At 41.9% G+C, this 14,685-nt stretch overlaps 1 protein-coding gene across 1 annotated transcript in view; it reads left to right on the forward strand.

Annotated features, from left to right (window-relative positions):
- The first annotated feature begins 591 nt into the window (after nucleotides 1-591).
- The window catches only part of LOC141040937 (uncharacterized), a 176,651-nt gene continuing 162,557 nt past the window's right edge, over nucleotides 592-14,685 (forward strand). Inside the window, exon 1 of the mRNA XM_073507051.1 lies at nucleotides 592-809. Coding sequence (XP_073363152.1) covers nucleotides 592-809 — 218 coding nt within the window. The remainder of the gene's footprint in view (nucleotides 810-14,685) is intronic.

The following is a 14,685-nucleotide window of genomic DNA, read 5'->3' on the forward strand; positions in this document are numbered from 1 at the left end:
TAATTGGCGTGCGCGAGCTCTAGTAATTGGTCCAGTATGTATAGCAGCAGGGCCTGTGGGTGTAACAATGGTATTGATGTCCTCATCATCCTCCCCTTCTTGAAATGAAGTCGTCCTCGACGGAAGCTCATCTCCCTCACCCAAATAAGGCTTCAAATCTGCAATGTTAAAAGTGGGACTAACCCCAAAATCTGCAGGCAGCTCAAGTTTAGCCAACCACTTCTACCAACCCACTCTTCTTGGAACAAGACGACGACATGTCATCCTATGTCACCAAGAGCCACCTCTTCGGTGCACAACGAGCTTTGCATCAAGAGCAACAAGCAATGAGCGACCGCATCGACAACCTCGCCACCGACTTGCGCCTCTCCGAGCAACGTACAAGGGACTACTTCGACAACAAGCTCGACGAACACAAGCACGAGAATGACGCAAGAATGGACGAGATTCGTGCCTTGTTGGTCAACCGCTCTTCTACCACTTCGTCCTACTCAAGAAGGAGCCGCTCGAGTCGACACTCCGACGACACTATCTCCGGCTCAAGTACCCCGACTTCGAACACTCTTCGTCGTGCCGTGCATCAAGATCGTCATGCCAACCGCAATCCGCTACACGACACCGACTCTCAAGAGCTCCGACAACGTCAAACCCAAGCGGCTTTCGCGCAAGCACAAGAGCGACAACAGCAATGACAACAATAACAAGAGGAGCAAGCGCGACAACACCAAGAAGCACAAGATGCCGAGGCACAATGGCACAAACAAGAACTACGTGAAGCTCGAGCACTTGAAGCACAACAAGCCCTCCGAGTGATAGAGGCGAGGGTGTCCCGATCTTTCGATGAGATGATAACTATCGATTTGGTGGAGCCGACTTTGACGATCCGACTACAAACGTGCACGACGTTGCGCCTTAGCAATCGCTAAACCAATCTCCCGAGGTTACTGACGATGCTGGAAGCACAATCAGCCTGACCACGAAGGTCTATTCCTGCACGCAATCGAAGAACAAGCAAGAATATGATAATGCAATATGAATATTGCGAATATAGATGAAGTATTGATAAAGGTGGGGATCCGAAAGCGGTCTTGGTCTGTTCGTTGGACACAAACGAAGTACACGAAGTTGCAATGGCTAACTTTTAACTAAACAAATCCCAAAGAAAAAGTTACTAGATGGATCTACTTATATAGGAGCAAGGGGTGGCGGCCAAGGAGGTGGGAGGACGTCCCAAGGCAGCCTAAAACCAACCCTAGGTCGCACAAGGCTCATGGGCCCAAGTGGAGGTGATGCAACACCTTTGGACTTGTTGTTTGACTCGGATTCTGCTGCAGCGTCAGATTGTTTCATCCATATCTCAACGCTCCAGACGAATTTAAAGGTGAATCCAATTGGGTTGGAAGGAGGACGAAATCTACTTTCCAACAAAAAAAGAATCACCCAATTCGGAGTCCGTATGAAAAAGTTATTGGCGTTTTGAGTCAGGTATGTCTGTGCAGTCCGAATCTGAATCCAGAACGTGAGAGACTTGGACTCTATCTTCTCTTGGCCCAAAAGTGACGTGAGAGGACTTTTTGAACAGAACCTAAACTTCTACTTTTCCCCTATCTTCATATGTGGATTGTACAAATGTTCCATACACCTGCAATTAGACAAAACACAAAAGTGTGTGAAGTATTTTTGTTCTGGATAACATAAATAGATTATTGAATAATTTGCACTAGAAATCACCTGACAAATATGCATGTATGCAATATTTTTGGTCGTATCCAAGGTAGTCATGTCCTCATCATCCTCCCCTTCTTGAAAATAAAGCCGTCCTCGGCATTGCTTAATCTGAAATGTGGCTAACAAAAGAGATAAGGTGTACATGTTGTATATGTATATGTCATCCATTTTTACTTCCCGTGGATTTTGCACATATGACACATGTATACATGAGTAACTTTCATAGTTAATAAAATATAAAGCCAAAATATTATCACAAGAAGTAGAAGGCATGAAAGTATTGCAATTCAGTTTGCACATATAAGTGAAGCTCTTATTCATATGAAAAGATTGACAATATTCATCATTAAACCATCCCAACATTGGTGAATAAACCTTAATTGCATCAAATTTACATGCTACAACATGCTTAAATAAGCAAACATGCTAGTCATTTGACACAGAATCATCACCAAGATTAGAGGTCATATCAAAATGATTAAACATTGGTTCTTTTGCATCAACAGTTAATTCATTGGGTGCACTCAAAATTGTTGGTATTTCAGTTGTTTGATCACATGATGCATTCATGACAGTAACATGATTCTCTAAAATAGGTGATGCGCTCAAATCAACAGGTAACTCAACACATGATGTATTCAAGTTAACTAGGCATGCATCATTCTCATGTGAAGTTATATCATCAATACCTTTACAGTTACCTTGTCGCAAAGATGTAGCTGATCTAGGTACGGATGATGGCAATGTACCATACTCTTGAGATGATGTTGCGCTCACAATCTGAGGTGTGGCTGCTCTAGTAGGTGCAACGGTGGAGGAACCAAGGGTGAGCATGAACTAGAATAGTAGTTGTTGTAGTCACCCAATGCTTCCTCCTGTAACTGTCTCTCAAAGGTACAAGCACGAACATACATACCAGTAATGCAACGAGGAATATACTGAAATCGTGCCTGAATATCATGGTTCAAACTACCAAAAAATCTATTCATTGTATCATCCACAGATTCTTCTATGTCACAATGATGCATATAAGATTTGAACTCTTGGTAGTAAGCATGAATAGTGTTACTGCCTTGTTTTAATTGTTCCAATTTGCGAAGCAATTCACGACGATAGTAAGGAGGAAAAAATTGTTGTCTCATTACATCTTTCAAATCTTTCCAAGTTGTGGGTTGGTTATCAATGTTTTTCTTACAATGCACACTCCACCAAACAGAAGCAAAACCAGTAAATGCTTTAGTGGCAGCTCGTACTTGCTCAAGTTCAAAAAAGTCATGGTGACTAAAAACTTGTTCTACTTCAAGCTCCCAAGCTAGATAAATAGCAGGATTAAATCTACCCTCAAATGACGGTAAAGAGATAACCTGACCATGTGCTTGTGTGTGTTGTCCCAACTCTCGTGATGGTGATGATGTGTCCGTCGTCAAAGAACTTCTATCTCCGGAACCTGCCATGATTAGTAGAAACAAGAAACAAAATTCGAGAATAATGTTCCGATGAACTACTAGGATGTGGTTGTAAAGTGCTCACAGTAAAGCAAATATCAATATCTTACAAGTTCTTACCATGCGGCAGGTGGTGACAGGCAACCAGCGGTGTCAAATAACTCCGAAGATTGTGTAAAGCGATTGCCAGGAGAATGTACATATACACGGTGTAGAAATATGTGGAGCTGGGTTGGCTATATATGGTAGCAAAATACTAGCAATAATCAATTCAATGATGCGATGTTGAATAAACGCTCAACGACGGTACTGTGCTGGTCCTAGGCTAGACCGGACTAGAGACGCGAGCCTAGAACACTAATGAGGTCACGACGTAGCACAACTACCATCAATTAAGGATACTGAGTAGCTCTGGACAGCAAGATATAAGTGAAGATTACAACGGCAGTAAAGATAATGATGAAAAACAACTGCTAAGCAGGATATACAACAACTCTCTCTCCAACTTTCCTCTTTAAAAGTTTGAGCCAATTTTTTGATAAAATTTTTCAAATAATGCTACTAACTCAAGCTTGCCAAAGTGAAAAGAATCACTCAATTCCGAGTTGATATGAGGAGTCAAAAAATTCCGAAACTGGCTTGAAAAACTGAAACAAGCTGTGTTCGCGAACTTCGGAGGACAAAAACACCTATTTAGAAGCCGACATTGAGGTCTCAAATATTGAACAAGCTTCTGCAACTATTTAGATGCAGCTCGTCTCTAGCTTTCATTTGAGTACTCGCGGAGCCAAAACGGACTTCGTATGAGGAAATTACGCCTGTTTTACTGATCAGTGCACAAAACAGATTCCAATCCGAATTCAACTACGAGATTGAGTCTAGATAGATTCGAATTTTGTTTTTTTTCTCTCTTTTTTTTCCTCACACTTTTTTCTTTTTCTTTCTCTCTTTTTTTTCTCTTTTTTTTCTCTAACTTCATTTTTTCTCTCTTTTTTTTCTCTGTCTTTTTTTCTCTCCCTCTTTCCAAGACAAACTAGATAAGATGCAGATTGGATCAAGCGAAGATGTGAACGACCTGAACTATGATTGTGACAATGAACTATGTGTAGCACATGGTGGAAATTGATGGATGATGTGGTGGACAGCGGAAGGGATAACGATGCAGCGGCGACGTGACTAATGTAAACAGAACTCGAAACTCTAAACGAACTAGACCCTAAGACCAGCAACTCGACACGACGATGCAACCGATAATTCAATAATGCAAACAATGAAAAGAAAATTGCAAAGGATCAGACTGGCTTGGACAAAAGGATGAATAGATCTAACTTTTTTGTGGCTTTTTCTTGGACAATAGGTAAGAAAATAAATCTAATCTAGGGGAAACTGGAAATTCTCACCGAGCAACCTGAAAACTGATACCACTTGATAGAGGTGAGGGTGTCCCGATCTTTCGATGAGATGATAACTATCGATTTGGTGGAGCCGACTTTGACGATCCGACTACAAACGTGCACGACGTTGCGCCTTAGCAATCGCTAAACCAATCTCCCGAGGTTACTGATGATGCTGGAAGCACAATCAGCCTGACCACGAAGGTCTATTCCTGCACGCAATTGAAGAACAAGCAAGAACATGATAATGCAATCTGAATATTGCGAATATAGATGAAGTATTGATAAATGATAGAGGCAAAGGTGTCCCGTCTTTCGATGAGATGATGGATATCGCTTTGATGGGAGTCGACTTTGACGATCCGACTACGAACGTGCGATGACGTCGCGCCTTAGCAATCGCTAAACCAACTCCGAGAGGTTATTGACCACGCCGGAGCACGATCAACCTGAGCACGAGGGTCTGTTTCCTGCGAGCAAACGAAGAACAAGCAAGAAACTGAGATTGCAATCTGGATATTGCGAATATAAGATGAAAGCTTTATTAATCAAGGTGGGGTTCTGTGACGCCTTTGTCTGGTCGTTGAACACAAACGAAGTACGCGAAGTTGCAGCTATGGCGAACTTTTAATCTAAACAAAACCCAAAGTCTAAACGACGCCCTAAGGGCTGTATATATGGAGGAAGAGGGGGGAATTTCGTGGCCCTTGGGGAAGGGGTCCGAAACCAACCCTATCTCTTGTTTCCCCACACATACGGACTCTAAAACCAGCCTATACTCAAGTATTTCGAAATGACATGGGCCTGGCCCAATAATAACGTGACGCAGCACCTAGAATAGCCTCTGGGCGAAAGTTATGAAGTAGCATCTTGTATATTCCGTCCAAGGCTTCATGCACGCATTATGGTGGCTTCAACGTCCAGAAATCATCACTTGTAACTCCGTTCTTGTCCCCCATGCGCATGCCATCATCTCCATGCTTGTTCTTGCTCCAATGTTCATCCTTCTCAAAGCTAGGCCCTTCATTTGTAAGCAAAACAAATGTATCCAATTTAGGCAGCATCATATTCTCATGAACATTAGAATCATTACCAAGAAACGAAAGTACCTGGTAATTTAATTGGCGTGCGCGAGCTCTAGTAATTGGTCCAGTATGTATAGCAGCAGGGGTTGTGGGTGTAACAATGGTATTGATGTCCTCATCATCCTCCCCTTCTTGAAATGAAGTCGTCCTCGACGGAAGCTCATCTCCCTCACCCAAATAACGCTTCAAATCTGCAATGTTAAAAGTGGGACTAACCCCAAAATCTGCAGGCAGCTCAAGTTTATATGCATTATCATTTATTTTCTCTAACACCTTAAAAGGACCATCAGCACGTGGCATTAGCTTTGATTTGCGCAAATCAGGAAATCTATCCTTACGCAAATGTAACCAAACAAGATCTCCAGGTGCAAACACAACATGTTTTCTACCCTTATCTCCAGCAAGTTTATATTTAGCATTCATACGCTCAATGTTTTCCTTAGTTAACTCATGCATTTTTAAGATCAATTCAGCACGTTGTTTAGCATCAAAATTTACCTTCTTCGAAGATGGAAGAGGCAACAAATCAATAGGTGCACGAGGTAGGAAACCATACACAATTTCAAAAGGGCACATCTTAGTAGTAGAATGCAATGAACGATTATAAGCAAACTCAATATGAGGCAAGCATTCTTCCCACATTTTCTTATTATTCTTCCAAACAGCCCTAAGCATAGTAGACAATGTTCTATTGACTACTTCAGTTTGTCCATCAGTTTGGGGGTGACAAGTAGTACTAAAAAGCAGTTTAGTCCCCAACTTAGCCCATAAACATCTCCAAAAGTGGCTAAGAAATTTAGTATCACGATCTGAAACAATAGTATTTGGCACACCATGCAAACGAATAATTTCACGGAAGAACAAATCAGCAACATTAACAGCATCATCGCTTTTATGACATGGTATAAAGTGTGCCATTTTTGAGAATCTATCCACGACAACAAATATGCTATCCCTCCCCTTCTTTGTTCGAGGTAAACCTAAAACAAAGTCCATATATATATCCTCCCAAGGAACACTAGGTACAGGCAAAGGCATATATAAACCATGAGGATTGAGTCGTGACTTAGCTTTTTGACATGTAGTGCAGCGAGCAACAAAACGCTCAACATCGCGTCTCATCTTTGGCCAAAAGAAATGTGTAGCAAGTACGTCCTCCGTCTTCTTCACGCCAAAGTGTCCCATTAATCCTCCTCCATGCGCCTCCTACAACAACAAAAGACGAAGAGAGCTAGCTGGAATGCATAGCTTGTTAGCACGGAACACAAATCCATCATTAACGACAAACTTGTTCCAGGTTCTTCCTTCTTTACAATTCTGCAAAACATCTTTAAAATCAGCATCATGCACATATTGATCTTTGATGGTCTCCAAACCAAATATTTTGAAGTCAAGTTGTGAAAGCACAGTATAACGACGAGACAATGCATCAACAATAACATTTTCTTTACCCTTCTTGTGTTTAATGACATAAGGGAAAGTTTCAATGAATTCAACCCATTTAGCATGTCTACGATTCAGTTTAGCTTGACTTTTAATATGTTTCAAAGATTCATGATCAGAATGTATAACAAATTCTTTGGGCCATAAATAATGTTGCCATGTTTCTAAAGTCCGAACAAGAGCATATAGTTCTTTATCATAAGTAGAATAATTCAGACTAGGCCCACTCAATTTTTCAGAAAAGTATGCAACAGGTTTACCATCTTGTAATAACACACCTCCTAATCCAATTCCACTAGTGATGAGGACATCAATACCATTGTTACACCCACAGGCCCTGCTGCTATACATACTGGACCAATTACTAGAGCTCGCGCACGCCAATTAAATTACCAGGTACTTTCGTTTCTTGGTAATGATTCTAATGTTCATGAGAATATGATGCTGCCTAAATTGGATACATTTGTTTTGCTTACAAATGAAGGGCCTAGCTTGGAGAAGGATGAACATTGGAGCAAGAACAAGCATGGAGATGATGGCATGCGCATGGGGAACAAGAACGGAGTTACAAGTGATGATTTCAGGACGTTGAAGCCACCATAATGCGTGCATGAAGCCTTGGACGAAATATACAAGATGCTACTTCATAACTTTCGTCCAGAGGCTATTCTAGGTGCTGCGTCACCTTATTATTGGGCCAGGCCCATGTAATTTCGAAATACATAAGTATAGGCTGTTTTTAGAGTCCGTATGTGTGGGGAAACAAGAGATAGGGTTGGTTTCGGACCCCTTCCTCAAGGGCCACGAAATTCCCCCCTCTTCCTCCATATATACAGCCCTTAGGGCGTCGTTTAGACTTTGGGGATTTGTTTAGTTAAAAGTTAGCCATTGCAACTTCGTGTACTTCGTTTGTGTCCAACGACCAGACCAAGACCGCTTACGGATCCCCACCATTATCAATACTTCATATATATTCGCAATATTCAGATTGCTTTATCATATTCTTGCTCGTTCTTTGATTGCTTGCAGGAATAGACCTTTGTGGTCAGGCTGATCGTGCTTCCGGCATCGTCAGTAAACTCAGGAGATTGGTTTAGCGATTGCTAAGGCGCAACGTCGTGCACGTTTGTAGTCGGATCGTCGAAGTCGACTCCACCAAATCGATAGTTATCATCTCATCGAAAGATCGGGACACCCTCGCCTCTATCAACTAGCATCACATTCAAGCTCAAAAGTCTTATTAAAATCAGGAAGTTGGAGTAAAGGAGCATGTGTCAACTTATCTTTCAATACCGTGAAGGCTTCTTCCTGTGCGGTACCCCAAACAAAAGGCACATCCTTCTTTGTAAGCTCGTTGAGAGGTGCAGCAATGGTGCTAAAATCTCTCACAAAACGCCTATAGAAACCAGCGAGTCCAAGAAAACTCCGCACTTGTGTGACCGTTTTGGGCTGCGGCCAACTCTCAATAGCTTCAATCTTGGCTTTATCAACTTCAATTCCCTGTGGAGTAACAACATAGCCAAGAAAAGATACTCGGTCGGTGCAAAAGGTGCACTTCCCAAGGTTACCAAACAAACGTGCATCACGTAGAGCAATAAAAACAGCACGTAAATGTTCCAAATGTTCTTCCAAAGATTTGCTATAAATCAGTATATCATCAAAATAGACCACCACAAATCGTCCAATGAAAGCACGTAAAACTTCGTTCATTAGTCTCATGAAAGTACTAGGTGCATTAGTTAACCCAAAAGGCATGACTAACCACTCATATAAACCAAACTTAGTTTTAAATGCAGTTTTCCATTCATCTCCCAATTTCATACGAATTTGATGGTATCCACTACGCAAATCAACTTTGGAGAATATTGTAGAGCCACTCAATTCATCAAGCATATCATCTAGCCTAGGAATAGGATGACGATAACGAATAGTAATGTTATTAATGCCTCTACAATCAACACACATACGCGACGTACCATCCTTTTTAGGCACTAGTATAATAGGAACAGCACAAGGACTAAGAGATTCGCGTATATAACCTTTGTCGAGCAGCTCCTGTACTTGACGCATAATCTCCTTCATCTCCTCTGGATTGGTACGGTATGGTGCACGGTTGGGTAGCGATGCATCGGGAATTAAATCAATTTGATGCTCAATCCCTCGAATAGGTGGTAATCCCGGTGGCACGTCTTGTGGGAAGACATCAGCGAACTCCTGCAAAATGTTAGTGACAGCAGGGGGCAAAGAGGAAGGCACGTCCTCGAATGAAAATAATGCCTCTTTGCACACAAAAGCATAGCAAACAGATTTGTTGAAATCTAGCTCATCAATATCAGATTTTGTGGCAAGTAAACATGTACTTTTCAATTTAATTTCAGAAACAACACTAGATGGTTTATTATTAGGTTTCATTTGTTGCTCAAATTCTTTTGCCACAATCTGATTTTCACTCTTATTTTTCTCCTGTTTTGCTTTATTAGCTCTATTAATGTCATCTTTCAAAATGGAATCAGGAGTCATAGGAAGCAAAGTAATATTTTTATCCTTATGAACAAGAGTATACTGATTGTTTCTACCATGGTGTACAGAATTTTTATCAAATTGCCATGGTCTACCAAGTAATAAGGAACATGCTTGCATGGGTACCACATCACAATCAACATAATCAGCATATGTAGAGATACTAAAATGCACACGAACAGTACGTGTTACCTTAACCTTGCCGCTGTTGTTGAACCATTGGATGTAGTAAGGATGTGGATGTGGTCTTGTGGTGAGAGATAGTTTCTCCACCATCTCCATGCTAGCCAAGTTGTTACAGCTCCCTCCATCTATGATGACGCGAACAGAACGTTCCTTCACAACTCCCTTTGTATGGAACAAATTATGCCTCTGATTTTGCTCTGCTTGTGTGACCTGCACACTCAAAACACGTTGAGCAACTAAACATTCATACCTGTCAGCGTCTTCAGGAGCTATGTATTGCGTCTCATTTTCAGAATCATCTCCACCATGTTCTTCACGTGTAATAAGAGCCAAAGTCTCCTCATCATAGTCACTAGCGGACTCATACCCACCATCCTCAGTAGCAATCATCACACGCTGAGATTTGCATTCTCTCGCATAATGTCCTCTTCCCTTACAGCGACGACAAATAATATCACTTGTGTGCCCTGTTGACGCCATGGAAGAAGAAGAGCTCTGCGCAGGCCCGGCAGGTGTGCTCTTGGCAGAGAGTGGTGGTTGTGCCTGCTTTCTTGTATCACGGCTGGAGGTGGCACCTGATGGAAGTGATGGTGAAGTGGAAGTAGAGGATGCACGTGGTGTCCATGATGAAGGTCGACCTGCAGAAAAGTTAGTTCGCGCCAATGCCTGTCGATCCTGCACTTCACGTTCAGCTTTACAAGCAAGATGGAATAAACGAGTGATATTATTATAATCCTTATACTCTAGAATGGTCTGAATCTCTTTATTTAATCCACCCATAAAACGTGCAAGCATAGCTTCATTCTCCTCAACAATACCACATCTAATCATGCCAGTTTGTAATTCCTGATAATATTCTTCTACAGAATTTTTCCCTTGTCTTAAGCGCTGCAATTTTTGAAGTAATTCACGTTGATAATATGGTGGAACCCAACGAGTACGCATAGCAGTTTTCAAAACAGCCCAAGTAGCTGGAACAGGATATAATCTACAATGTTCAGACTACCAAACACATGCAAAGCTAGTGAAAGCACAAACAGCAGCAGGAACACGTCTCTCCTCAGGATATTGTAAACATGTAAATCGTTGTTCAGTTTCTAACTCCCAAGTAAGATATATATCAGGAACATATCTACCCTCAAATGGTGGAATATTCAATTTCAGTTTAGGGAGATGGTCATGATCTCGTACCTGAGGTGGTGGTGCCAGCCTACCGCTTCGAATATATACCTGAGGTCGACCTGCTGGTGGTGGTGCTGGTGGCTGCACGTAGTTCTGATTTTGATCAACCTCATCCTCATAATCGCCTGCATAATCGTCATCCTCCTCAGCCGCCGCAGTAGCAGGAGCCAAAGAAGCATCAACAGTAGGTGCAGCGGCACCCGAATTTTGACCAGTCTCAATTGGAACGCGCTGTGCTCGTCCCACTTGATTTGGAAGGCGGCGTTGGAGATGTGGTTGTTGTTGTTGTAGAGGTGCGACATATGCAACCGGTGGTGGTTGGGGAAGACGCTTGAGTAATTCAGCAAACTTGTTATCCAGCTTTGTCTCGAACGACTTCTCCACGGCATCTATCTTCTCCATAGCCTCTTCAAATCTGTTTAGCACATCTCCCACCTGGCCACTCATCATTTGCTGAAATTTATCATGCAACTCCTTGTTCGTCATGTTCTCCCAATCAGTTTCATCGGCTTGTGATCCTGCCATGGTTAGCAGCAATAGAAACACAAAAGAATATGATCCTACAGACTACTAGGAAGTGGTGGTGATGGTGGTGTGTCACAAATCCTTCAAGCGAATCTCAAATTCTTACCAGTTCTTACCCAGCAGCAAGTGGTGATCGGCAACCGTTGTAGTCAAAACTCTCAAAGCTTGGATAGAGCGATTACCAGGGAGAGTCAACGCACGATGTAGATGTATGTGGAGCTGGGAAGGCTTATAATATGGTAGCAAAAATGGTCAGCAATAATCAATTCAGAGATGCAAAGTTGAATAAACGCTCAACGACGGTACTGTGCTGGTCCTAGGCTAGACCGTGCTAGAGACGCGAGCCTAGAACACTAACAAAATCACGGCGCTGCACGTAAACAAGGGAAAAGCATACTCTGGAATTTTTTTTTGCTCTTTTTTTCGCTCCTTTTTTTTGCGAAAAATCACTATAATGGCGAGTGTCTCAAAACTCTTCCCAGGTCAAACTGACAGGATAGGCACAAAAATTTTTTTGACTATTTTTTTTGGAAATCAGGGCAGCGACGACGAAAAAGTGCGACAAAAAATCACTATGATGGCGAGTGTCTCAAAACACTCCCCGGGACCTAAAAATAGGATAGGGAAAAATATTTTTGGTCGCCGAAATTTTGGCCTAAAAACTGCCTGGGGGTCTCCAGACTCTTTTTTTACCCCGAGACCTACTCAGGCAAGGAAACACGAAACGGAAAATAGATGGATCTCTAAAACAAACCGAATATGAAAAGAACTCGGATTGGTGGTGGATATATGGTGGTACGATGATGAGGACATGACTACCTTGGATACGACCAAAAATATTGCATACATGCATATTTGTCAGGTGATTTCTAGTGCAAACTATTCAATAATCTATTTATGTTATCGAGAACAAAAATACTTCACACACTTTTGTGTTTTGTCTAATTGCAGGTGTATGGGACATTTGTACAGTCCACATATGAAGATAAGGCAAAAGGAGAAGTTTAGGTTCTGTTCAAAAAGTCCTCTCACGTCACTTTTGGGCCAAGAGAAGATAGAGTCCAAGTCTCTCACGTTCTGGATTCAGATTCGGACTGCACAAACATACCTGACTCAAAACGCCAACAACTTTTTCATACGGACTCCGAATTGGGTGATTCTTTTTTTGTTGGAAACTAGATTTCGTGCTCTTTCCAGCCCAATTGGATTCACCCTTAAATTCGTCCGGAGCATTGAGTTATGGTCGAAACGATCTGACGTTGCACCAGAATCCGAGTCAAACTACAAGTCCAAAGGTGTTGCATCACCTCCACTTGGGCCCATGAGCCTTGTACGACCTAGGGTTGGTTTTAGGCTGCCTTGGGACGTCCTCCCACCTCCTTGGCCGCCACCCCTTGCTCCTATATAAGTAGATCCATCTAGTAGCTTTTTCCTTGGGATTTGTTTAGTTAAAAGTTAGCCATTGCAACTTCGTGTACTTCGTTTGTGTCCAACGACCAGACCAAGACCGCTTGCGGATCCCCACCATTATCAATACTTCATATATATTCGCAATATTCAGATTGCTTTATCATATTCTTGCTCGTTCTTCGATTGCTTGCAGGAATAGACCTTCGTGGTCAGGCTGATCGTGCTTCCGGTATCGTCAGTAACCTCAGGAGATTGGTTTAGCGATTGCTAAGGCGCAACGTCGTGCACGTTTGTAGTCGGATCGTCAAAGTCGACTCCACCAAATCGATAGTTATCATCTCATCGAAAGATCGGGACACCCTCGCCCCTATCAAGTGGTATCAGTTTTCAGGTTGCTCGGTGAGAATTTCCAGTTTCCCCTAGATTAGATTTATTTTTCTTACCTATTGTCCAAGAAAAAGCCACAAAAAAGTTAGATCTATTCATCCTTTTGTCCAAGCCAGTCTGAGCCTTTGCAATTTTCTATTCATTGTTTGCATTATTGAATTATCGGTTGCATCGTCGTGTCGAGTTGCTGGTCTTAGGGTCTAGTTCGTTTAGAGTTTTGAGTTCTGTTCACATTAGTCACGTCGCCGCTGCATCGTTATCCCTTCTGCTGTCCACCACACCATCCATCAAATTCCACCACGTGCTACCCATAGTTCATTGTCACAATCATAGTTGAGGTCGTTCACATCTTCGCTTGATCCAATCTGCATCTTATCTAGTTTGTCTTGGAAATAGGGAGAGAAAAAAAGACAGAGAAAAAAAAAGAGAGAAAAAGAAAGAAAAAGAAGTCAGAAAAAAAAAGAGAAAGAAAAAAAGTGTGACGAAAAAAAAAGAGAGAAGAAAAAAAACAAAATTCGGATCTATCTAGACTCGATCTCGTAGTTGAATTCGGATTGGAATCTGTTTTGTGCACTGTTTAGTAAAACAGGCATAACTTCCTCATACGAAGTCCGTTTTGACTCCGCGTGTACTCAAATGAGAGCTAGCGACGAGCCGCATCTAAATAGTTGCAGAGACTAGTTCAATATTTGACACCTCAAAATCGTCTTCTAAATAGGTCTTTTTGCCCTCCGAAGTTCGCGGACACAACTTATTCCAGTTTTTCAAGCCAGTTTCAGAATTCTTTGACTCCTCATATCAACTCGGAATTGAGTGATTCTTTTTGCATTGGAAAGCTTGAGTTAGTAGCATTATTTGAAAAAAAATTATCAGAAAATTGGCACAAACTTTTCAAGAGGAAAGTTGAGAGAGTTGTTGTATATCCTGCTTGGCAGTTGTTTTTCATCATTATCTTTACTGCCGTTGTGATCTTCACTTATATCTTGCTGTCCAGAGCTACTTAGTATCCTTCATTGATGCTAGTTGTGCTACGCCATGACCTCATTAGTGTTCTAGGCTCGCGTCTCTAGTCCGGTCTAGCCTAGGACCAGCACAGTACCGTCGTTGAGCGTTTATTCAACATTGCATCTCTGAATTGATTATTGCTAATATTTTGCTACCATATATAGCCAACCCAGCTCCACATATTTCTACACCGTGTATACGTACGTTCCCCTGGCAATCGCTTTACTCAATCTTTGGAGTTATTTGACACCGCTGGTTGCCTGTCACCACCTGCTGCTTGGTAAGAACTTGTAAGATATTGATATTTGCTTTACTGTGAGCGCTTTACCACCACATCCTAGTAGTTCATAGGAACATTATTCTTGAATTTTGTTT

Source organism: Aegilops tauschii, chromosome 2 (genome assembly GCF_002575655.3).
Source record: "Aegilops tauschii subsp. strangulata cultivar AL8/78 chromosome 2, Aet v6.0, whole genome shotgun sequence".
NCBI lineage: Eukaryota > Viridiplantae > Streptophyta > Magnoliopsida > Poales > Poaceae > Aegilops > Aegilops tauschii.